General features: G+C 38.1%; 1 protein-coding gene across 1 annotated transcript; it reads right to left on the minus strand.

Annotated features, from left to right (window-relative positions):
* Positions 1 to 26,125, minus strand: CD163 (CD163 molecule). Its single transcript, XM_059682116.1, has 17 exons — positions 25,966 to 26,125; positions 24,746 to 24,832; positions 23,400 to 23,720; positions 19,932 to 20,252; positions 13,257 to 13,577; positions 12,189 to 12,509; positions 9,880 to 10,194; positions 9,468 to 9,782; positions 9,003 to 9,095; positions 8,606 to 8,920; positions 6,873 to 7,193; positions 5,834 to 6,142; positions 5,228 to 5,260; positions 4,926 to 5,033; positions 3,648 to 3,740; positions 2,689 to 2,741; positions 1 to 209 (listed from the first exon to the last, which is right to left on the minus strand). The coding sequence occupies exons 1-16, from the start codon at positions 26,009 to 26,011 to the stop codon at positions 2,719 to 2,721; spliced, it is 3,342 nt and encodes a 1,113-aa protein (XP_059538099.1). The 5' UTR covers positions 26,012 to 26,125; the 3' UTR covers positions 1 to 209; positions 2,689 to 2,718.
* Positions 26,126 to 26,444: the final 319 nt, after the last annotated feature.

Consider the following 26,444-nt stretch of genomic DNA (forward strand, 5'->3'; position numbering starts at 1 on the left):
TTTAAATCAGCAATATTCATTTTTATTTACGCCCCCCCCCCGAGAGTCTTATATACAACTTTTAGTAGTCACATTCATCAATTTAATTTTTATAAATTCAGCAGCAGTCTTTGGAATAGTAGGAGAAAAAGGATTGTATTGTGATCTTCAGTGAACCAGGTGAATTCTTGCTCCATTCAATAGTCCAACTCTTCAGATATCTTAAAAGACTGAATTAAAACCATACATAGAAAAATTGTTATATTCCTCTTTATACACACATGCTTATAAGAATTACATTATAATATACTGTAATGAATTACATTACCACACACTCTCACTCACTCCTTTGGATTACAAAACACAATACTTTCCTGGACAGAAAACTTAAATGCAACAATTTTCAAACTTCAGTGTGCATAAATATTATTTTTATTCCAAAGAACTACAGTGATGTCCAGAAATGTTATTTTAAAAGCACTCCTACATGATTCTGAAGCAGTTATTCATCAGTGATTACTCTTTAAGGAATAAGTAGTTTTAAACATTATTTATTATAATATTCATGCATTTGATATTATAAATCAAAAGTCATTCATAGTCCTCAGTTTATAATAGTGTTAGAATGTTTACATGTTTATATGTATACACACATGATTTTATAGATGGATTTAATTATTATATTCAATAACGTGAGCACATAGATGGAATAATATTATTGCATTTTCATGAATGGGTTTTCCTTTTTAGTTTTTCCATATCAGCCACTTCCTTACTGATTGCCATTTACTTTGTTTCCAACGTTTGCTACTACTAACAACACTGCAAAAAATAATCCTTTATATATGTTCTTATATACTAGTGTCTTTATCTGTATGGAAAAAATTCTCAGTGGTAGAATTGTTGGGTCAAAGGATCTGTGAAGCATTTTAAGTTTTTTAAAATAGAAGTTTCCATTTCCAAAGACTATCACACTTCTTATTTCCAAAAGCAATGTTTAAAATTACAGTTTTCTTTGTATTCCTACTAGCAATAAACATTGGTGCTTTTAAATTTTTGTTGGTCTGATTTACATAAAATGGCATCTCATCATTAGTCATAATTTGAATTACTAGTGAATTTAAGCATTTAAAAATGTCTATCATTTGAAATTCATTTTTTAAAAATGTTTTTTATTGATTTTTTACAGAGAGGAAGGGAGAGGAATAGAGAGTTAGAAACATTGATGAGAGAGAAACATTGATCAGCTGCCTCCTGCACACTCTCTACTGGGTATGTGCCCACAACCAAGGTACATGCCCTTGACTGGAATCAAACCTGGGACCCTTGAGTCCGCAGGCAGACGCTCTATCCACTGAGCCAAACTGGTTAAGGCTGAAATTCATTTTTTATGAGTTGTCTTTTCATTGATTTCCCAATTATCCATTAGATATTGTCTTTATCATAACAATTGATGAGATATATATGTGTGTGTAAAGTTTACATACATGAATTTACCCTTTTCATGCAATATACAAGTTATAGGTGCTCTATGTGTCTACATATGATATTAACACTTTATATTTATATACTTTTAAGAGTTCCAACTTTTATCCTTTGACTAAATCTGTATTTCTTATATGTCATAATATTTCTAAAAAAAAACACAACCCTTACTTTTGAAAGAATAGAAAATGTACCCACTAATTCATTTCACCATTTTTCTTTTTGATGTATAACTTAGCAAATTTTTTGCCTTGTTCACTTTTTTCTTGTTATACTTTCCTCAAGAAAGCAAATTATAAAATGCAAATCTGTTTCTTGACCAGCTTAATCTTCCATAGCCACCACTTCCCCAAGAATCACTAAAATAAAATATAAATATGAAATGTAGCAGATAAGACCATTCATTAGAGGGCTCTATACAGCCTTTTCATCTTAGGTTTTGCATCACTTTGCTTCTCTTCACAGAACCTCTCCGTACTCCTACCTATTTCGTTAAACAATCTTGTCTTTGTCAATAGTGTCTTTAATTTTTGTATTTTCAGCACTCAGGATACCACTTGTTACCATAAATATGTTCAATATATATTTTTGAATGAAAAGCTTGTTTCCCAAAGGTGTGCTTCTCTTTTATGCCTCCATATTTTGTACTTGCTATGTCCTTTCCCTAAAATGGTGTATATTTCAGTCATCTCCTATTTAGCTTGAACATTACATCTTCTTCATAATTTCTCCAAACTTTCTATACTCCTATAGTATTGAATACTTACCATAGCATGCATTATACAACCATAAATATGTCTTATTTCTTTCCTGAAATTACCCCATATATCTTTAAAAGATTTATTCATATTTATTTACCCAGTTTTTCCTTAGCTCCATTACATACCATTGTTATGGCTTAGAATATATAGGGTGTCCCAAAACACTATACACACTTAACAGCTGATAGTTCAATTGATGTTTCTTTTCAGATTTAACCCACTGGAATGAATAATTATTCAAAGTGTGCATACATTTTTTGGAAAACCCTTATTTGTAACTGAAAGGTGAAGTCATAGTAATAAAAACCTATTATATATTCTCTATATAGATATACATACATAAACATATATACATGTATATAAAATATGTGTCTATACATTCTTTCTAGTACCAGAGGAGCTCTCAATTTTCCAGAGGAATGTACTTGTTTAGAATGATGATGAATAAATTTTCCTCACTCACCTCACTGGGTTATAATTCTCATTTTCCTTTTCAGTGTATTTCAGAATGGTCCCCTAGGAAGAGATTTGGACATGGAAATTAGTTGAGCAGCATTAAAACCGTCTGGCTCATTGAGATTTTCCGAATGGAAGAAAATAATTATTGGGAAATAAATAAGACCTCCCCTCAAATGTCTTAGAAGCTCTTTGAACATTTAAAAACACCATCTGTAATTAGGAAAGGAAACAAGTGTGATGTAGGGGGCACAGAAAGTCTTTTCCATGCCTTAAACATTATGTTCCTGACATAGTTGCAGCGAGTATCAAATCCCTTGTACGGAAGAAGTGAGGCAGGCCCTTGTCAGAAGGTAAGAACTATCGAGAAGGCATTGCACCTTCATGAAGTAAGAAGGTATTGAGATATTTTTTTCCAAACCAGCAAAGTTATGCTTCCCAGAGGCAGAATTAGTACAGTGGTGCTAAATAGAAGTCAGAGGACAAAGAAAGAAGTATCATGTGATGGGAAATAAGGCTAGTGGCCTCTGATAGGATAAGATATAAAAAGTCCAAGCTTTTATGATTTTAGGAAAAATATGGTAAATATAAAGTTAGAGAAAGGAAAGTAGCAGGAGTTTTAATGGAAGAAACTGCAAAAGAGATATGTGAAAAGTTAAGCCATCTTTTAGAAGATTAATTTCTGTTTTAATAAAATGAGGTCCAAGTCATAATATTCTGCTTCATGGTTCTTTGTACCTCTGTCAGAAATATAGACCTCTTAGCCAGAGGTGTCCCCATGATTGCAATTTTCATGTTCTCGAAGAATAATTTTCAGTCCATTCCTGTCTTTTTCCTTACATGTATCATAAGTTTCCTATTAATACGTGTTTGTGATTTCTTTCCACGGTTATGCAAAGTAGATGCCTCAGCCTCAATTGCAGCTACTGGAAGCCCCGGGCCATTGACCCGTAAAGAACCACACACCTGAGGAGTTCAGCATGTCCAGATCATCTGCTTTCAGGCAAGAATTCATCTCCCGGTATTGAATTTGGTGGATAAAATTCTCTCTTGAAGAAACTGACAACAGACGTCTTAAGTTATAAATCAGCAGAAAATAGTAAAACTTCCCCTCCCTCTGTGTGCTTTTTCCTAGCAGTGCAAACATACCCAATCTTCATTCATACCCTTGTCTAGTTTCCATCCCATCCTACTACCAAGCTAAAGCTATTGCCATTGTAGAACAACCTACTTTCTTCCCCCCAAGGCAGCCAGAAGCTTTTCCGAATCCATTGGAGTGTTTCCTAAAGTCTCGCTAAAATCTATCTTCCCTTCATTCTCACTATAAAGTCTTTTTCATCTTTCATCCCAACTATTTAAAACTGCTATCCTTGTCAGTAATGTGATCCTTCAATTCCTCATACATCCTGTTGCCCGGAACTTTCTTAAAAGGCTGCCTGACTATTTCACTTTTCTACATAATACTCTTTAATACTATTCTTCTTACCATGGAATACAGAACTTCATGATTTTCCCCCTCTTCTCCAGCCTTATCAGTAGCTTCTCTCCTTGAGCTCAACTTTTATTCCCCCTTCCCAAACAACAAATGTTGCATCCTTTAAGCTTCTCTACACTTGTACATAGTTTTCTCTTCCCCTATAAATGCACCTTACCCAGTTATTTGAACTCTTAATCTTCAAAATTTATCTTGAATGCCTCCTAGAATAGGCCTCTGATACACCCCTTTCCCTTCCAGTTAATTATTCTCTTCTCTGTACCCTTATTCATATGAATATATAACACTACCCTGCAATTTATTTGTTTACATATATATCTCTTCCATTAGATTTGAAATTCTATGAAGACAGAAAACACTTGGTTATCTATGTCCATATCATAAGATCTTAGGCACATTGCTTGACAGAATGGCAAAATCAGTAATAAGTATATAGCAAAAGCAAATGAATCTTCGGGCAAAAAAAAGGATTCATGTTTAACTATAGAAGCATATTTATTCTAAACTAGCAATTCTATAATGTCCCAGTTAAATATATAGATGAAGTATAGGACTCATCAAAACAACCTAAGCCCTTTTTCTTTTCTAAAATCTTATTTCCTCTTTTTGAGAAACTGCTTAAGCCTCTTGTAGGCTCCATCTTTCTGGCCATTTGACTCTTGAATCTAATATTTTTATGAGTTGTTTTTTCCCCCCCAAGAATGTTCTTATCCCATAAAACATTGGAAAGACCATAATTTAGCTCAGACCTGCAAGTTGTTGTAGCTGTCTTCCCTTCTGAGACCGCAAGAAGAACACGATGAGACCAATCAACACAGTGACCCCAAGGACTCCAAATACAACCGGGAGCGCATTACCTAAGCGCAAGTAAACATCACAAGAGATGAGAATGTCTTAGCTAAAAGAAGTGGGTCCCTTTCTTAGGTCAGATACAGGATCCTTGAAGTAAGTGTCATATCCTCAGAACTTCTAACCTAAAGTCTCTTAACAAAAGGAATTCTAAATAATGCAGACAGTTGGTCCTATGCTCAGAAACCTCAAGATTATATACCTTTGGCATTTGATGGTTCTTTGACTGCATTGCCTGTAGGAGAAAAAGAGAAGGAGACTCAATTCTAAGAGTAATATATAGAACAAATATTTCTATTTCTGTATACTTAAAACTTATATAATGTCATTAACCAATGCTACCACAATAAATTTAGTCTTAGAAAAAAAAAATAGGACCTGGTGACTAACTGGGGGAGGTGATAGATCAAAGGAAGAGGAAGAAATTCAAACGAGAGATTTGGATGGGTGGTGGTACCACTTCCTGGGTTACGGTATATTGACTTTTATTGAAAACAATTAACTTTTTAGTTTCTATGTGAGCCTTGAGTGGCCTCAGTCAAGCAAACTACTGTTTCCAATCTAAAACAATGTTGTTCTTCTCTTTCTTCCCTCTGCACAGGAACACAGATAAGTAATATGCTTTACCTTGGTGAAGGCCAATGTATAACCCCAAATATTTTCATCATTTCTTCAGACTGAAACATTATGACTCTTTCCCCACTAGATCCCTATGTTGGCATATCCAGTCTTTACACAATGCACTCGATGACTCACCCCTTCTTAGCTACCAGAAGTTGCAAGCTTAACCCCGTACCCTGGCACTCACCTGAGCATATCACAGCAGCATCTTCCTTGTGCCCACAGTCACTGTGCCCCCAGGATTTGGCAGGACAATCCCACAAGGAAGACTCATTCCCTTTGCACTTTACTTCATTGAGCCATATGGGCCCAGTTCCCTGACCAAATGCCGCCTCTTTGAGTGCCTTCAAAGCTGAGCCACAGCCCAGCTGTCGACACACCACCTGAGCATTGTCGAGGTTCCAGGAGTCATCACACACTGTCCCCCAAGAACCATCGTGCCAGACCTCCACACGTCCAGAACAAGTAGTGTTTCCTTCTTGAAGTCTTATCTTGTCTGAAAAATCAGAGACCCAAGGTCATTTTTGAGAAGATTAAAAACTCCTAAGAGGTCACAGGGGAAAAGAGATAAATTTGAAACTCTTTTTAAGACTATTTTAAAACGTTGCTTATTTAATGCACATTTAACAAATAAATTTTAACAAAATGTATCTTTTATGAAAATACATGTCCTTTCAGCAAAATATTTCATATTGGACATAAGAACAGTAGCGTGACTCACAAAATGTCAAATAAATAATGTGAACATTGCATAATGTTAAATTTTCTCAAATATAAAAGAGCTTGAGAGATTGCCAGGTACATAGAATATTTCTTCCAGTTTAATAAGATGGAGAATGGGGAAATACTTTAGGATTGGTCTTTATGACTGCTTCTTGTTTTATATTAGTACATCAAAATGAAATTGAAAGAAAAATTAAAAAGGTAAAGTAGACCATTCAATAGTAAAATACTGAATCACATATTCTCTGCTCCTCATTTGTTCACAGAGAAAGCAATTGAATAGGACTTTCAGGAAGACCATGGGACGTATAAATATTCTATGGAAAAATGATCTCTGGTCTTGAAACTCTATAGATCAAATGAAATAAAACCAATTTTACGATCCAGGTAGAATAGGTATTAACTAGAGTTTACTCATTCCTACTTAATGAGATCAGAAGATCACAGTGGAGTCACAGAATGGAATTTTCATATAGGCGAGAATGGAATTTTCAAATACTCACGGGCACATGTGATCCAGGCCTCCTCTGAGGGGCTTGCCAGTCTCTGCTTCCATGGAGATGATGGGCATGCCCATAATGTGTCAGGCCCTTTCGGACACTGAACATTGTCCACCCACATGTACCTGGACGTGGTCTTGGCTGCAGATGCAGGGCTGAGGTTCCCTTTGTCTGCACAGCCCAGCTGCCTGCATACCACCTCCACAGTGGTTGGAGACATGTTACTCTTGCCAATGCTGCCCCATGTTCCATTATAAAAAAGTTCCAGACGTCCTGCACAGGTCTCTCTGCCGGTTTCGCTGGTCAGTTTCAGAGACAAGAACTCTGGAGTGAAACACAGAGTGAATAGTTTCACATCTTCTCTGAAAATTCACAAGGCTCCTTCCCTTTATTCTGATGTGAGAATGACTTCAAAAATGAGTGCACTAGCCCTAGCTGATTTGGCTCAGTGGATAGAACATTGGCCTGCGGACCAAAGGGTCTTCAATTACGATTAAGGGCACGTACCTTGGTTGCAGGCTCCTCCCTGGCCCAGGCCCTGGTTGGGGCTCATGTAGGAGGCAACCAGTCGATGTGTTTCTCTCACATCGAGTTTTTCTCTATCTTTCCCTCTCTCTTCCACTCTCCCTAAAAAAATCAATGGAAAAATATCCTTGGGGGGGGGGGGGGATTAACAACCACAAAAATAAGTACACTATATCAATTAGTAGTAATTTTTTTTAGTAACTATGGGGTGATTTAGTAGATTTTAGTAAAATATAGTATTTTTCTATATCTTCTGCTTTTACCGTCTTGGGTTTTGTACTCGGGGACCTCTTTAGAAGGCCACCAGTGATTTTAAGTTGACTTCTAGGTCTCAATAAAAGGCTCGAATATTTTATTAATTACATAGTTTGGACTTTCTACCTAAGTTACTGTATTTTATCCTCAAGAATTTTATTCCATTCATTTTTTTTGCAACTGCCCTTGACAGTTAAAATTTACTGAGATATTCAGATACTAAACCCAAGATTTTGTGTACATTACCTTAAAATGAAATAGCCCCCTTTCTGACACATCACAGTTTTATCGCTTATGTTCTCTACCAAATGTGTGTCATTAAATGTGGTTGATGTCCACATCACTTCTGGCATATAGAATTTTTCACTTCCCTAAGTTACTGATCATAGTACTGTTTTCCCCAATATATTACAACTGAGTTCATTTTTCTACTTCACCATAGTTTCTGAAGCTTGCCATGTATACAAAATAAGATCAGTGGGTTCTTCTGATAATTTTTGCTCCTATGACAAATAAGTTTTATTTGTCTGTCATGAAAAATTACTTGGGCATGATAGTTATCTTTTTCTCTGTAGAATGTAGTGCTAATGTATTTCTTCTTGTCTCTTAAACCTACTTTTTTATTAATACAGTGATTATCAAGAGGTGCACTGAATCTTTACTCAATATTCAGCTCTACCTATATTTATAAAAGAACTTCTCATTATTAGTTTTGTTGTCATTTTTGTGATATGCAAGCTCATTTCTGAAATTTTCTCCTTCTAATTTTATACTACCTTGCACAGGAGGTAGCACTAATTCATCAAATCTGTACTTCTGGGATCATGACTCTTGCAATAGTTTCCTCTGTACTTGTTTTTCAGGGAATTCTTTCAGATTAATACCCCCCACTATCCTTTGCCCTACCTCAGTCTTTTCGTATGTAATTGTCACCAGAGGTTATGTGCAGAACTTACCTGAGCAGATAGCTCCTGCATCCTCCTTATGCCTGCAATTGTGCCGCCCCCAGCCATGTGAAGGGCACTGCCAAATACGAGCTTCTTTTCCATTACAGTTTATCTCATCCAGCAAGACGGGCCCTGTTCCCTCCCCAAAATAAGCAGAACCAGTGGCATTAATGGCGACCCCACAGCCTAGCTGTCTGCACACCACATGGGCATCGTTCAGGTCCCAGCTGTCATCACAGATGGTGCCCCAGGAGCCCTCATGAAAGACCTCTACTCTCCCAGCACAGCGACCACCTCCATTTACCAGGCGAAGTTGACCACTCTCTGGAGAGAGAAAGTAAAATATTACTAAAAATGCATTCCTAAGGATTGAGATAGTTTTTATAGATTGATCACTGATTCTCACCTATGCAAGCAACAGCTCTTTCTTCCGAAATGGTAGAGCTTGTTGGGTTCAAAGATGTTGAATTGCACGGGGATAGTGTCTGACTCTGGTTTCCTGCAAATACCAAACTGCTCAGTCAAACAAGATTCAAAAGGTAGAGTGAGGAAGGGAGGCCAGACAAATGAAGTATTAGATAGGTGAGCTGGGAACAAACACAGCTTTAGAGAGAAAGAAATGGGGCAGGTCAACCAGGCCAGGAATTTACCAGGTGCTTTAAGAAGCACTAGATAACTATTAGACCAATGAACATCAAGTTCACACTTTCTCTAAAAAGGTAAGTGAGGTGAATATTCCAGTACGTTTCTCATGACCCCTCACAATGGATCTTTCCCTTTTACGTTTGTTTTTCACCCCTATAGGTGCACCTGCTCTGAAGGCCCAGCACCGTGGGAGAGGCTCGTCACTGGCTGCCCTGGATCCTCTTACCTGAGCAGATTACAGAGGCCACTTGCTCTGCAGAACATAGTGATGCACCCAGAGCAGTTACAGGACAATCTCCCATGTGTTGCTCCATTCCAGTGCAGTAAAACATGTGCCTCCAGATCTGACCACTTCCTTTCCCAAAATGTGCTCTTCCTGGGATAGAAAGGGCAATTCCACACTTAAGCTGCTGGCACAAAACGTGGGCATCTTCCATGTCCCAGTGAGAGTTGCAGAGGGATCCCCAGGTCCCTAGAACCTTGAGCTCCACTCTTCCTTCACACGAGGACTTGCCATTCACCAAGCGCATTTCTGTGTATCCTGGAAGGAAACAGGGCTTTAAAAAGATGTCTGTGATTACCTAGCCCTGCTGTCTCCCAAGCAAGGGAACAAACTGAACATGAACTCTGAGTCTTACTTGAGCAGACGACGCCAATGTCTCTGCTGTGACTGCAAGTCCCATCTGGGCGGGGTGCGACTGGGCAGAGTGAAAGGTGGGACTCATGCCCCTCACACTGGAATTCTTCAGCCCAAATCCGTCCATTTCCTTCTCCAAAGTAAGCTCCGCCCAGGATAGAAATAACGGTGCCGCATTGTAATTCCCTGCACAGCACAGTGGCAGATTCCAGAGAGAAGTCAGAGTCGCAAACAGAGCCCCAAGTGTCGCCATATTTAACTTCAACACGACCAGAACAGGGAATGTCTCCTCCAACCAGTCTGGGTTCCCTGTGGGCTGAAAAATAATATTTCAGTGAGAGGAAACATAATTCCAAGATTATTTATTTATTTTTTTTATTTTTTATTTTTTATGATGGAAGTAAGGAAGGAAGTGAAAGTGAGAAAGGGAATCCAGGATGATTAGTCATTTTCCACACTTGTTCCTCCTGGCTTCTTTGCCTAGAACTGGGCATAGCAAATTCTAGAACTCCCCATTCCTCATTAGACCAGTTCATTTGAGGGAATTCTGAAACTTTGCCTCCTGAAGCCAGCCTTTCTGTATTTTCCTTACATTGTTCATAATAATGGAGACCACAGATAATGTGTAGTCACTCTATCTTTTAACCCTGTACTTAATCCTCCACCTACTGCCATCTGGGGTCTGCCCCAAACTTTTCAAATGGTTTTGGAAAGTTTTTCAATATGCTTCCTGTTTTCAAATGAACCTCAGACCCCCCTTTTCCCTTTGATATATTGCACTTGATACATGAGACTCTTCTTTCTCCTGTTTTCTCCTCCTTCCGGCCTGACAGAATCTTTCATGAATTCCTTGACTGAAGGTTCTAGCCTCAACTTTCCCATCTTATCAATGGACATTTTCTCTTAACTGCCAATAAATGTTTTCATTTATACTTTTCTCTTTGAATTTATATTCATAAACGTATCTACTTGGACATCTGTAACTTTATGTGTTCAAAATTGAATGAATTATCTACGGACAAGCCCACTGTGTTCTTTTCCCAATTAATGATATCTAGACCAAATTAGAATGACCTGAAATTGAACCACTTCTTTATCCACCATAAGCGCAATAATAATGATATTAGTGAATACTAAGTGAGCACCTATTACATATGGTATTTTACTAAGTATGTAACAAACATTATTTCATCCTTATAATTGTCTTAGGGGGAAATGATTAATATCATTCCAATTTTACAGATAAGAAAAATGAAACAGAGAGAGTTGTAGTAATTTGCTAAGTTCATACAGTGAGTTAGTGAAGACTGGGATTTGAAGTTACGCAGTATATTCCAAAGCCTAGAATCTTGACCCTCACACTACACTGCACATGTGGAAAGTCACCAATCTCTGTCAGTTTTCCAGCATATTTCTTCTGCATAATTTTTGCTATTGCTTTAATTAACATGTCTACATATATCAGATAGTCTTTTGAAATAGCTTTCTAAGTCCTCTTCCTAAAAAGTTTATGACACAATCACAAATATATTAATTGCACAAATATTTTCACTTTTTTATCTTTAAGATAATTCAATATTTCTTTACTACTTATACCATAATTTATCATTTCAACAAATATTATTAAGCACCTGCAATGTTTTTAGGCATTTGGGTGGGTTTGAAATCACAGAGTTCAGTCTATCAGTGAAGACAGATAATACTAACACTACGAATAATTATCATAACCATTTATCCATCACTTGATGTGTAATTCCTGTGAAATGGGTGTTTTGTACCACCATTTTTTCTTTTGAGGAAATTGCAGCACAGGGAGCTTTGGTAGACTCCCCAACATCACCCATCTATTAAAATTAAGGAGAAATGATAAACACTAGTAAGTTAGCATACTTTAAAATACTGTATGATGTTACCTTAAAAGCCTTAATATCTATTTCTCTATCAATCATACCCAATGCCCCACCCTAAAGATGCTTGGGCATAGCATGGTTTTTCATGCTTTTGTTCCTCTGCATAAAGTTTTCTCTCTACTTAAAACACATTTTTCCTACCTCAAATCAAACTTCTTAAAAAATTGACTGAAAGTCTTATCCGAGCAGATCTGGCCAGTGTTCTCAGTAGTTAGAACATCGGCCCATAAACCAAAGGGTCTTGAGTTTGCTTCCCGGCCCCAGTCAGGATGTTTGAAGGAGGCAACCAATTGATGTGTCTCATATCAATGTTTCTTTCTCTCTCCTCCTCCCTCCCTCCCACTCTCTTTCAATGGGAAAAATATCCTTGGGGTGAGGATTAAAAAAAAAAAAGTCTTACCTGAGCAGGTAACTTTAGCTTCTTCATAGTGGTCACAGGTAAGTCCACCCCACTGCCAATTCTTGCAGTCCCAAATAGAAGTTTCATTTCCTATGCAGTTGAGTAAAAACAGCCACATGTTTGTTGGCTTAATTTTGGAATAACTTTGATAGGATATTTGGAGTGCAGATCCACATCCCAGCTGTTGGCAAACCACATTAGCTTCTTTCATCCCCCAGTTTCTGTCACATACTTTCCCTACTAGTTTCTGAATTTCCACCTCCACTGTCCCAGCACAGCGGCTGCCTCCTCCTATAAGTCTCAGTTCCAGATCTGATCCATCTGCAAAAGAAACATAAATTTAGGTTATAGGTACATGTGCAGGTTAACTCCCAAAGGATTTAAAAAAAAATCTTGCTCCTTTCCAAATAAGGAGGTACTGGAAATTAAGGCTTACCCATCTTATGGCTTTTCTCACAGCCAGCATAGATCATACATTTGGTTAGAAATAGGATGATAGTTTCAAGGGTTAATAAAAACTGTCAATGGCAGAAAAATATGAACAAGACAGCTATTTTAAAAATATTTAAAATTCATATTATTATCTGTCCCAGAACTCCAGGTAGATTTAGAACCCAATAGCAGTCACAATAATTACTATGAAAAATTGCACCAGACAACCCTCCAAACTAGTAAAAAAAAAAAAAAAAAAGAAGAAAGAAAATGTTAAAAATTCATCACGCCCTGACTGGTTTGGCTCAGTGGATAGAGCATTGGTCTGTGGACTGAAGGGTCCTAGGTTCGATTCCAGTCAAGGGCATGTACCTTGGTTGTGGGCACATCCCCAGTAGGGGGTGTGCAGCAGGAGGCAGCTGATCGATGTTTCTCTCTCATCGATGTTTCTAACTCTCTATCCCTCTCCCTTCCTCTCTGTAAAAAATCAATAAAATATATTTTTTAAAAAATTCATCACAACTGTAAAAGAATTCCCAACAAAGAAATTATTAGATATTTCTATCTCTCAGACATATTCTTACTCCTAAAGAATACAGGTCTTTCCTTCTCTGTTTTTGTTTTGTTTTAACTTACCAGAACATATGACACCGGCATCTTCATGATGATTGCAATAATGCTTTCCCCATTCATGGTGTCTGCACTGCCAAATAGCAGGTTCATGTCCTTGGCAGGAAACGCTGTCAAGCCAAATGTGTCCAGTTCCCTCACTGGCGTTAACTCGACCAACACCAGTGATGGTAGTTGGGCATTCAAGTTGCTTACAAGCCACCGCGGCATCATTACTATCCCAGCCATCATCACACACTGTCCCCCATTCTCCTTGGAATTTCACTTCTAATCTTCCTGAACATTTAGTGACTCCATCAACCACTCTCAGGCTCAGATCTGTTCCATCTGTAAGGAGGACACAAAACAAGTCAGTGATAAAGAAACAGTAAGAGACTTCTGGTCTACATGGTGGAGCAGGTAAACTCTGTGCTCACTTCCTCCCATGACCACATCAAAATTACAACTAAATTAGAGAACAACCATCATTGAGAAATACCTGAAGACTGGCTGAACAGATCCTATAACTATAACTAGCTGATCCTGTAACTAAGGATACAAAGAAGAAGCCACGTGAAGACTGGTAGGAGGAGTGGAGACGTGGGATAGGCAGGTCCCATATTCACAATATGGCAAGTAAGAATCCAGGGGGATATTTTGGCTGCAGAGGTACCCTGAGGAACAAAGGGTTCCAGCCCCCTCTGTGCTCCCCAATCCAGGGCATCAATGCTGGGAGGAGGAGTCCCCCTAACAGCTGGCTGTGAAAACAAGTGAGTATTGTGTCCAAGAAAGATAATGAGCTGCTAGAGACAGAGGACTGCAGATCATAAAGGGCCTGTGCACAGACTCTCACTTTTTCACAATCTCAGTCACTCACAATCTCACTCACTCCAAGCTCCAGGACACGGGATGCATCTTGGAAAGTTCCAGAGACCTATGGGGAGAAACTAAATTGACTAACTTTAGGGTGAGAGCTGGAGTGACAGGGTTTGGGGTCAACTCTGTCTGGGAACGGACATTCTTTTATTGAACTCTCTTCCCACCCTGCCATCCAGATGTAGGCGGGCACCAAATCTGTGCTCTTCATTAATCTGGCTAACACCATTCTGCATCCTGGTGACTCCCTGAGACCCTGCCCCACTCAACTAGCTCCTCTGGCCTGAGCCTCTTTCAGTGGCTCCTCCATACAAGTGGCCTGCCTTGGCTCCCACTGAAGACTTTCCCCCAATCTCTAAAACCCAGGACAAGCAACAGCCTGCCTCAGTTTGCTAAGTGGCCCCAAGCCCAGCATAAGCGGTGGCCAGTCTGGGCCTATAAAGTAGCCTCCACTAAGGGGACACAAGCTTGGCACAAGTGACAGGTGGTTTCCATTTGCCGCATAGATTCTTCTAAGCACCTCTGAGTACAGCACAAGCGGTAACCAAGGAACAGATCACTTCGTAGGTTCTACCAAGAGGTCCGAGAGAGGCACAGGTGGAAGATGACCTTGACATACATAGGAGTCTCCACCAAAAGGCTTAGTAACAGACCCATTGTTTTTACAATAATAAAAACAAAAAGGGTGACACTCAAGCACACACCCATTAAAGGAATGAAAAATAATGACAAAAACAAAAATGTGGAGGGGTGAATAAAAATGGTAATGATTTTAGACTGTGTTTGAACTTAAGTAATCATTAACTTAAAATAGACTGCTATAAACATTGCTTAATATATGTGAAGCAAATGACAAATCAAAACCCCCAAATCTATGAGAAATGTACAAAAAATAAAGATAAAGGCAGCCAAACATTACACTATAGAAAGTCATCAACATAAAAGAGAGGCAAACAAGAGGATAAGAAACTGAGAACTATAAAAACAATCAGAAAACCATTAATAAAATGTCAATAATTACATACTTACATGTAATTATTTTAAATGTGTATGGACTAAAAGACATAGGGTGGGTGAATGAATAAGAAAACAAGATTCATACATATGCTGTCTACAAGAGACCAACTTTAGATTGAAAGACACACATAGACTGAAAGTAAAGTGATGGAAAAAGATATTTCATGCAAATGGAAATGAATAAAAGCAAAACAAAACACTGGGACAGAAATACTTATATCAGACCAAATAGACTTTAAAACAAAGGCTATGACAACAAAGAAGGGCATTTCATAATGATAAAGGAATCAATCCAACAAGAGGATAATATCTCTTGTAAATATCTCTGCATCCAATGTAGGAGCACCTAAATACACAAAGCAAATATTGATAGACAGAAAGGGAGGGATCTACACTAACACAATATTAGTAGAGGATTTAACACCACTCTGACATCAATAGATAGATTTTCCAGACAGAAAATCAGCAAGAAACAAAGGCCTTATAGGATACATTAGACCAGATGGACTTAATTGATATTTTTAGTACATTTCCTCCCAAAGCAGCAGAATATATATTCTTTTCAAGTGCACATGGAACATTATCCAGAATAGACCATGTTAGGTTACAAAAAAAGTATCAATAAATTTAAGAATATTGAAGTCATATCAAGCATCTTCTCCAACCATAAGGGTATGAAATGAGAAATCAATTACAAGAAGAAAACTGGAAGCACATACAAACATGTGAAGCTAAAAAAAAAGGCATCCAAATTGAAAAGATGCTCAACATCATTAATAGTTAAGGAAGTGTAAATCAAAACCATGATGAGATATCACCTCATACCTGTCAGAATGGCTAATGCACAAACCAATGTTGGAGAGGATGTGGGGAGAAGGGAACCCTTGTGCATTGTTGGTGGGATGGTACAACCACTAACATATGACCCAGCAATTTCACTTCTGGCTATTTACCCAAAGAAATCCAAAACAAAAATTTGAAAAGATAATATGCACCCCTATGTTCACTGCAACATTATTTATAGTAGCCAAGGTGTAGAAGAAACTTTGGTATCCATCGATTAGATGAATACATAAAGAAGATGTTGTACATATGCACAGTGGAATATTACTCAGCAATAAAAAGGAATGAAATCTTACCATTTGCAACAACATGGGTGGTCTTAGAGGTATATTTAAATTAAATAAGTCAGATGTAGAAAGACAAATATATTATTTCACTTATATGTGGAATATAAAAAACAAACAACAAAACAGAAACAAACTCATAAATAGAGAGAACAAATTGATAATTGTGAGGATGAGTTTGGGGGTAGTTGAAAAAGCTAAAAAGGATTAAGAAGTACACATTGGAAGTTATAAAAACAGTCACAGGAATGTATAATACAACCTAAGGAATATAGTCAATAATATTGTAATAACTATGTGGGCTGGCAGATGGGTACCAGCCTGATCATGGTGATTACTTCATCTGTTGTTTAAATGTCTAACCACTACATACACCTGAAACTAACATAATATTGTGTGTCTGTAAATGAAAAATAAGTTTAAAAAAGAAACAAAATAATAAGGGGACTGTAAATAGTTGTATCTGAAATGAGTTCAGGAAAAGGTATAAAAAGATATAAATAGAGATAAAGAAAACAATGGTATACTTTGATTGAACATTCCTAAAGATGACCTGAAACTAATAAAAAATAATATTGAATATAAATTGTATTTTAAAAATAAAATAACACATGAATGCACATAAAATAAGTGTTAAGAAAAACAAAACAAAAAATATTAAAGATGGATGGAGTGGCTTGCATAAGAAGACAGGACTTCCCAGTATAGAGAGCATGCACTGTAACTCCATAACAGGAGTTCCAGGAGCTAAATTTCATCTAGCCATATGCTTTTTGACCACCAGAGTTTTTGTTGAAAGTGTTTGGTTGTTGTTGTTAAATATGCATTTGCATTAGATCAGTGGTACCCCATGTGGGGCACACACCCCTCAGGGGGGGCAATTTGAGTTTTAAGGGGGGCAATTTGAGAATGAGTTATTAACAGTGAATTTTTCGTATTTCTTATGGTTCTAGGAGCCTCATATACAGTATACAAATTTATATTGTGACATATTTATGCATTTCCATTCTCTGTTATATGTTTTGAAACTGTATTTGCTATTTTTTCCGTATCACTTCATGTTTTATTATTTTTTAAACAATTTCTTTCTCACTATTTCAACTGTCCTTTTGTTCTTTGACTTTTCTCTTTCATGAATGCCATGTTCTTTGGAAACTTGTTTAGACCAAGTTAATGTCCTTGTAGGCTTCCTCCATGTGAATAGGAGCTCACTTTTTGAATAATAAGAATTATATATAATGGGGTAGGGGGGAAGAGGCATCAGGGTTTTAGAGATGCTTAGGTGGGGCATGGCCAAAAGAGGTTGGGAACCACTGGTTTAGATGGTACCCACACACTCTAGTTTGCCTCAATACTCAACACTCACTTTTGCCTCTGGTTGCATTGCCTATCGACACTACCTAGTTAATATCTGCCTGGCCCTTTTTGTGACCAGTCCCTTCGTTTAAAAGTAAAGCAAAGCAAAGAGAAAAGGGACTTAACCTTCTCCCAGTCAATATTCCTCAAAGAACAGAACTGGATTCTGAGTAATATCCTATCTACACTAATAAAAGAGAAACATGGTAATTGGCGTACGACCGCTACCCTTTTCATTGGCTAATCAGTGAGATATGCAAATTAACTGTCAGCCAAGATGGCAGCCGGCAGCCAGGCAGCTTGAAACTAACATGAGGCTTGCTTGCCTCAGTGTCAGAGGATCGTTGGAGGAAACCAACGTTCCCCGCCTGGGGCTGCAGGCCTCTGAGCAGGCAGTTTAAGAAACATTGTAACAAATACCGCCGGACTTCAGCCAGCAGATTCGCAACATTGTAAGCAAAGGCCAGAAACCTATTTTCAGCCGCCGAGGCCTAAGAGCTGGAGCCAAGCCTCAAGGTAAAGCTGGCCCAGAATAAAAAAAATAAAAAAGAAAAAAAGGAGCTGTTGGGAACTTCAGTCACTCCCAGCCTGAAAACAGCCCTCAGCCCCTCACCCAGACTGGCCAGGCACCCCAGTGGGGACCCCCACCCTGATCCAGAACACCCTTCAGGGCAAACCAGCCGGCCCCACCCGTGCACCAGGCCTCTACCCTATATAGTAAAAGGGTAATATGCCTCCCGGCACCAGGATCAGCGTGACAGGGGGCAGCGCCCAAACCCCCTGATTGCCCTGCGGCTCTGTGCGTGACAGGGGGTGGCGCCGCAACCTCCCCATCCCCCATCGACCCTGCCTTGAGTGTGACAGGGGGCGGTGCCCCAATCCTCCAATTGGCCCTACCCTGAGCGTGACTGAGGGTGGCATCGCAACCTCCCGATCTGCCCTGCTCTGTGCATGACGGGGCAGCGCCCCAACTCCCCAATCGGCCCTGCTCTGAGCCCGACCAGGGATTGGGCCTGCCCTCTGCCACCCGGGAGCAGGCCTAAGCCAGCAGGTCGTTATCTCCTGAGGGGTCCTAGACTTCAAGAGGGCACAGGCTGGGCTGAGGGACCCCCCTCCCCCCCGAGTGCACAAATTTTTGTGCACTGGGCCTCTAGTAATAAATAATTTGGGGTTTTCCTCTGGCAGTTTTAGTTTTTGTTGCCACAACACTGGTTATTACGATTCCTCAGCATATATAAAACATTGAGAAAAAAATGTGCTGATTGGGGACATTTTGATAGGTAAAAGAAAATGGAAGGTAAAGATGGTGTTTTTTCCTACCCTCTCCCCACCTCATCCCTTTCATTTTCTTCAGCTAACAAAATCCATGTTTTATGTAGGAATCCCATTCTTTGTGGTTCAGACTATAGATGGTCCATTGTTCAACAAGAAAAAAAAAGCCAATTCAAGAAATAAAAAGAGTCAGAACCCTGATCGCATTGCTTAAGTGCTTGAATTCAGTCATGTACTTCCTGAAATTTCCAGTTTTCTGAGTCAGTGTTTTCTTATTTAAAAATGAGTTTGAATTGAGTTTCCTTCATACCCTAATTCCCTTACCCCCAAATAGCTGGTAAATACAGAGATATTTTTACTCTAACTATGTTTTCCTAAATGTTCCTTGGGGTTCACGACATACTAGATCTTCTTCAAACTAAGAACTCAAGTGAAAAAGGGAGAATGTCATCCCTGCATATCCAAATCCATTGCCCCCTCCCCTGGCCAAGTATGGAACATAAAAGTCTGTAGACAGACACAGTACCTGCTCATCCTATTCATACCAGAGTAGTAGCATAAATGATATTTGAATAGGAAATGAGCAATTTTGTTTAACCACTTGATTCTGTAAATTTAAAATGATAGTTTGGGAAGGGGTGGGTTAGTGTGGCTGAAGAGGGGACTTTTGTAGTTAGAGAATGATAAGAAGGAGGGGGGTGGTGATTTGATTTTAAACTCATACAGAAAGCAAAACTCGCTAGTTAAGCCATTTCTTCTTTTCTTTTTTTTTTCTTGCTTTTTTTTTTTTGGATTGAACTATTGCTTAAACAACTCCTTCCATCCTCATTACTTGAATCTCAATTTCACTATCCTCCCTCCTAATCCATCTTAATTTCAGTTACCATAAATACTCCACAAGTATTAGAACTGGAATCTCAAATTAGGCAAAAGTAAAGCAACATGTAGTATGGGTTCAGACTTTTAAGATTCTTACCCATGCCCTCCTTTTTTCCTCCCTTTTTTCTTTTTTGGTCTTCTCTTGAGAACAGAACAAACCCAGATCAGTCCTTACCTAAGCAAATCACTCCAGCATCCTCAGCATGATCACAATTATGCTTTCCCCATCCTTGGTGCTTGCAGTGCCAGAGAGCTGACTCATTTCCATGGCATACTAGATCATCAAACCAGATTGGTCCAGAACCTTCTCCAAAATTAGCTGAACCAGAGAAACTGACAGCACTTCCACATTCAAGTTGTTTACAAACCACAGATGCCTGATCCATGTTGAAGTTGTCATCACACACTGTTCCCCAATGTCCTTGGAATTTGACCTCTATTCTTCCTGAGCACCTGTTTCCTCCATTCATCAGCCTCATCTCCAAATCGGACCCATCTGGAATGGAGAAAAGACCAGAGTTCAACGTGATATTCACTCAGAAGTAATTTTAGAAAATAAGATTCCTCAGGACACTTGGGATTTCATGCTTTCTTTAAAATATTGCCTCATTTTGAATGCTGCCCATCTTCACATATTGGAATATTTAATCTTTTAAAAACAAACTAAAAATGAGGACTTTTATCTATATCTACTTGCCAAGGAAAATGTTTTACAGATTAATATTTTCTGTTTTATTTTGTTTGCTTCTTTTATGAGAACAGAGTAAATACTCTTTTATGTAGAAATAGATAAAATTGAGTCTTAAAGTATTTATTTTTAAAAAAACTAGAAAAAAATAAAATTGGTCATACAGCAAAATAGTTAAAATGACTAACTGGTAATTTGTTGAACATTTAAGATCTTTATTTTAATATTTCTTTATCATAAACAACTCAGAGCATGAATAATGAGCTTTAGTTGAACTTGAAATTAGAAAACAGGAATAAAAATAAAATGCATAAGCATGCATAACAGTTTTTAAGAACACACTGTTTTAGGCCAAATTATTAAATACTAGAGGCGCAGTGCACGAAATTTGTGCACAAGTAGGGTCCCTAGTGGCTGCCAGCTGCTGGCCAGGGCCTCCCTTCCTGAGGTTGGCCAGCCAGCCCCGCCTCCTGGTCAAACTCCGGGTCGAGGGGACAATTTGCATATTAGACTTTTATTATATAGGATTGAGGGAAAATCAATTAAAATAATTCATTTCTTACTAATTTCCTGTTTAAACCAAAAGTGTATTTTTGTTTGTTGTTTCTTTTCCATCCCTAAAGCATCTGATACCACTTTTAGCAAAAAAAAAAAAAAAAGTTCTTTTGTTAAGAAAATTTTATCTATTAAGAAAAATCTACTTTCCATTAGATTGTCTATTAGGACAAAATACCCGAGAAAAGGAAATTTGAGATGAAATTTTGGGAAACATGAAGGACAAAAACGATTTGTTTTTGAACAAATTGTTTAGGAACCACTTTTGAAAAAAGCAATTCAATTTTAAAAGCTCTAAACTCCAGGCAAAGACCTACACTTAACAAGATTTAAAAATTATGAACAATTAATAATAATAGCTCACAATCAAAATATGCATATGCGGTTCCAAGTGTATCAGCTACGTTCTCTTCTTTAGTCTTCACAACTTTAATCATCATGTGCTATTACTACTATCCCTACTTTCCAGATAAGCAAACTAAGGTTAAATAATTGGCACAGGGTGAAACACCTAGGATGTGGGAGGGAAAAAGCAGTGTGGCACCAAAGCCCATTCTCCCTACTGTTATGCTGTATTTACTCTGTGCATGTGATGACAATAAAAATCTCCCAAGAGGCAGAGGCTCTGAGGATAGAGCATTAATCAGGGTGAAGAATCTCAGAAATGCAGACTCTGAAACTAGTAAATTGAGTGGCTATGCATTCCTATTGGAGCATTAGATGTGTAAAGTTGTAAAAGCAAGTTTAAATAATTCCATCCCGAGGCATAAAAAAAAAAAGAAAGAAAAAGAAAACAAGAGTTAAATGTACTACCTGCTGTTTCTTAGCTTAAAAAGTCAACTTTAGAGACAGAATAATTATGATGAAAGCCTGGCAAGATTTATTATGACTTTCAATTTTGCTGTAGATGTTTGATGTACATGGTACTATTGCTTTTCCCTGAATAATGATTAACAAAAAAGACAAGAAGGAGGAGGAAGAGGAGAGGAGGGAAGAGGAAGTGATGGAAGAGGAATGGGGAGAATGGGAGGAGGAAGAAAGAAAAGAGAACTGAGTTACCAAGGTAATGAGGAGCAGTGAGCCATGAAGAAACTAACAATTATTTTTAATTTAAAAAATATTTTTATTAATTTTAGAGAGAGAGGAAGGGAGAGGGAATAGAGAGATAGAAACATCAATGAGCTGCCTCCCACATGCCCCCTACTGGGGATCAAACCCGGGCATGTGTCCTGACTGGGAATCGAACCAGTGACTTTTTGGTTGATGGGTTGACCCTCAACCACTGAGCCACATTGGCTGGGCGCTAACTTTTAGTTTTTAACACCTAGTACATACATACTGCATCAATAACTTTTTAATGTATTCTACCATTGAGTCCTCAAGAACTGAAGTTTAGAAAGATTTAATAACTTGCTCAAAATAATAGTATTAATGAGGGGCTGAGTTGGAATTTAGTCCAGCTTTTTTCTAGATACTAGCCTGTGTTGCTCCCATTACCCCACATTGCCTGGTGAAGGGAAATTAGTTTTTTCTAAAATCAGTCCTATGGAGAAGATGGTCTCTAAGAAGGAGGCTGGATGCTGAGAAGCCTGCATAAAGGCCAGCGAAGTAAGTGAGCAAGGAGAAACGAGAAGCCCAGGAATCTGAAATTGGGTCATCAACTTGACTTTAGGACTTGTCAGCAGAAAGGTCTGACACATGATTTTCTGAGTTATTGTAAGGTCAACTGAGATAAAACTTATTAAATGTTTTACAAATTAAGACCATCACATAAATAAAATGAATAACATTGTATACTGGGAAAAACAGTTATACTTTGTGATAAATTCTTCCTCCATAAAGAAGGATTAGTACTAAGAATATTTTATTTTATTTTATTTTTTTTAAAATATTTTTTATTGATTAAGATATTACATATGTGTACCCTCTACCCCCCCCCCCCCCCCGCTCATCCCCTCACCCCCCTGTTGTCCGTGTCCATTGGTTAGGCCTATATGCTATTGACTCAGTAAGTTGATTACCAGTTAGTGGACAAAAAGGTAATAATTTCTGGGTCAATGCATGAAAGCAGCATGTCACTGGGAAAGGGGACAAGGAATTACCTTAGATATGATGTTTTTTAAAATGTAGAAATAGAAGATTATAGTAGGAATATGAATACAAAATTGAAGCCAGTCACTTCGTCATTGATAGAAGTATTCAGAATCTCTTTTGATTTATTTTTTAATATGGGCATTGTCATGTGTTTTTCTGGCCTTTTAGCAATGGATTTGGTAATTTTATACGTGGACTTGGTTACTGACAAAAAACGAGCTCCTTTTTGTTTTTAAACCATCTACCTATTTCCTCCCCGCCCCCCAAAGCATTGCATGTCCAGAGTTTGACTTATGCAGGTCTTACCTGAGCAGGTTACGCCAGCATCCTGTTGGTGAGTGCAGTTATTATGTTTTCCCCATCCATCATGTTTGCAGTTCCAGATAGCTGATTCGTTGCCTCGACAAGAGACATGATCCATCCAAATGCGCCCAGAGCCCCCACTGGAATTAGTCCATCCAGTGGCTTGGATGAAGGTTGGACATCCCAGCTGCCTACAAATCACAGAGACCTCGTCCATGCCCCAGCCATTATTGCACACAGTTCCCCACTCCTCCTGCACCTTCACCTCCACTCTCCCAGAGCACTTGTTTTCACCAGCCGCTAGTCTCAGCTCCTTATCGGCTCCTGTCACAGAGGATAAAGGCAGCAATTGGTCAAGATCCAAAGAGCAAGTAGAAAATTATTATTCTTTACCTACTTATTTTCCAAACCCAGGTTTGAGAAACATTCCTGGACCTATCCATGGTACAACAGGAAAATGCAATTTCATAGGAATTCCAATACAAATATCGGCATCACAGGCCTCAAATTGAGCAATGGCATACACCAGTAAAGCTAACCAGCACAATACCGTGTAGTATCTTTCCATTATGGGTGATAGTCTTTATAATGTCAATTTATATCATCTTCATGGAGCGTTTACGGTTTAAATAAGACAGCACAAAATTTTAAAGGGATGAGCTACGTAAGTTCTCCAACATCCCAAGATCAAGAGAAAGAAGGCTGATGGTGAGGATGAAAAGGCCAGTTACAAGGAATTTTACACCTATTTCATATATATGTCAAATACTGTACATTTAAAAAATACTAGTTGAAATCTGACAGAAACGTATTTATTTAAATGGAAGTTGGGATGGAGATACTTTTCTATTATCTTCTATTACAAAATCAATCCCCTCTCCCTTACACTCCTTCCAAGTGTTGCAGCTACCACCTCATGATTATTTGAGCTAACACAGAAACCTGTGGTGTATACATTTTGCCTCCATCAATACAGTTTTAAACAAGTTTTGGCTTTTGAATTTATTAAAGTGTTCCAACATATTTTTATTCCAATAAATCTGAGGTGTCTCTCTGTATTGTTCCCTATTTTTTAGCTAGACATTATTTCAAATCTTTAAGTAAAGTGTATTCCTTTTTCCTGTGAGAGTTTATTATTTTTTTTTTGGCAGGGTCGGGGGGGGGGGGAGACTGTTATTATTTTGTTGATTTTTTTGGTTAGGTTCTTATTTTGTGCATTTAATATCTGATCCTTTGAAGCCACGAAGTTAGTTTTCAGATGCTATTTGGTCTTCAGGAGAATTTTTTGCTTTTCAATGATTTTTGTCAGAGTGGGCTAAGGCTGCAAGTAGATTTGACAAAGTACTCACCAAGAGAACCAGTGATCAAACAGGCACTAAGAACGGAAACCACAGCAATAATGAAGGGACTCAAGTGGACAAAACATCTTCTAAAGTCTGAGAAAAAAAAGAAAGAGGGCAAAAGTATAGTCTTCCCTCAAAGAGACTTTGGAGAAGGCAGATGGCTTCAGAGGTTTGAGATTAACAAAGAAAGTCACACCGAGACAGAAAACCTTCCATTCTAAATGGCAAGACAGACAGAAAAAAAAAAATCATACCCAGGATCATATAGTCTCAGTGAAATTGCTTTGAAAATGTTCATGTTTATAGGCAACCTAGGGGAAAACTTGGGGTGCAAACATAATAGCAAGAGCAGCCTTAAAACCTGGAAAATTGAAAAGGCATTAATGAAACTTAGAAGTGGGCAATGCTACCTGAAGGCACAGAGCACTATTCAACTAATGCTTCCCTCTCCAAGCCTACCTGATCCACACTGTTAGACGGTAAGTTCCATGAGGACATAGATTATTTCTATCAGGTTCACCATAATTTCACTGGTACCGGCACTGTGCCTGCTAAATAGTAGCCGAACAATACATTGATGGAATAAAGTAACAATGTTTATATTGGAAAAACCAAAATACTGGGTCTTATCTCCAGATGTAGCATAAAATGCTCTTTAAAGCTGTTAGCACTTTTCATTTCTTCTTTCTACATTAACCTGAAACTAATTTAAAAGTAAAAATGCTGTCAAAACCGTACAGGAGCACTTAGTGATAAGTCACTGAACTTTGCACTGATGATTTGTGCTTTCATGTGACATGTTGTGCTTCAATAAAAATTTTAAAAAGTAAAAATTCTAAGTGTGTTTAACATCCATTTAAATCATAAACTTGTTTTCAATACTAAGGGTGTTATTCTAAATTTCTTCTAGGTAATCAACTTTCAATTAATACTCATTCCTATGTTCTATCTTCTCTAACAATTATTGTCTTTAAACTTAATGCAGTTCAGTTAATTTCAATTCTTTACTTAATTTCACCTCAGCAATTTTTCAAAACTGATGGCAAATCGAATCCTTATTGCATGTCTTAAATTTAGGATCCATGGCAAACAAGTGGTGCCTTATGAACTTAAAGCCCTTTTCCCATTCCTTATGCCAATCACTGTTAAATCAGACCCATTGAATATTAGGATAATGTCATACTCCATTAAAGAAAAAAAAAGTAGACTAAATAAGAAGCTTTTACCAGGAGATGCAGAGTTTTCATGTGGCACCATTCTGAGTTTGTCCATTCCAGTCTTATGATTTCTAAATCTTCTTGTATTATTCCCTAGAAATGTTCTCCTAAAGAGGAAGACCGCTAAGAATTCTAAAATTCATCTCGCCTCCACAAAAAAACAGAAGGTTGCGTAATGGAGGTGGAGTCAACCCCCAAAGGGAAATCATTAAAAGGGTGAGGGGTGGAGTTAACCATTAAAAGCTGTTAGCAGGAAAGAAGGAGTCAAAGGGGGGAGGGGAGGGTATATCTGTATTATTTTCAGCAATAAAGATACATTTTAAAACGTAAAAAAATTAAATAAATAATTGGGCATGCCATTCCTCCTCCCCCCCCCCCAAAAAAAAAGAGAAAAGAGAAGTCCTTTTATACTCATGTTTTCTTTAATATGGGGGCATAAAACAACCAAAGGAAACTGAGAAAGGTTCACTATACATTTACAAAAATTG

The sequence above is a fragment of the Myotis daubentonii genome, chromosome 2 (genome assembly GCF_963259705.1).
Source record: "Myotis daubentonii chromosome 2, mMyoDau2.1, whole genome shotgun sequence".
NCBI lineage: Eukaryota > Metazoa > Chordata > Mammalia > Chiroptera > Vespertilionidae > Myotis > Myotis daubentonii.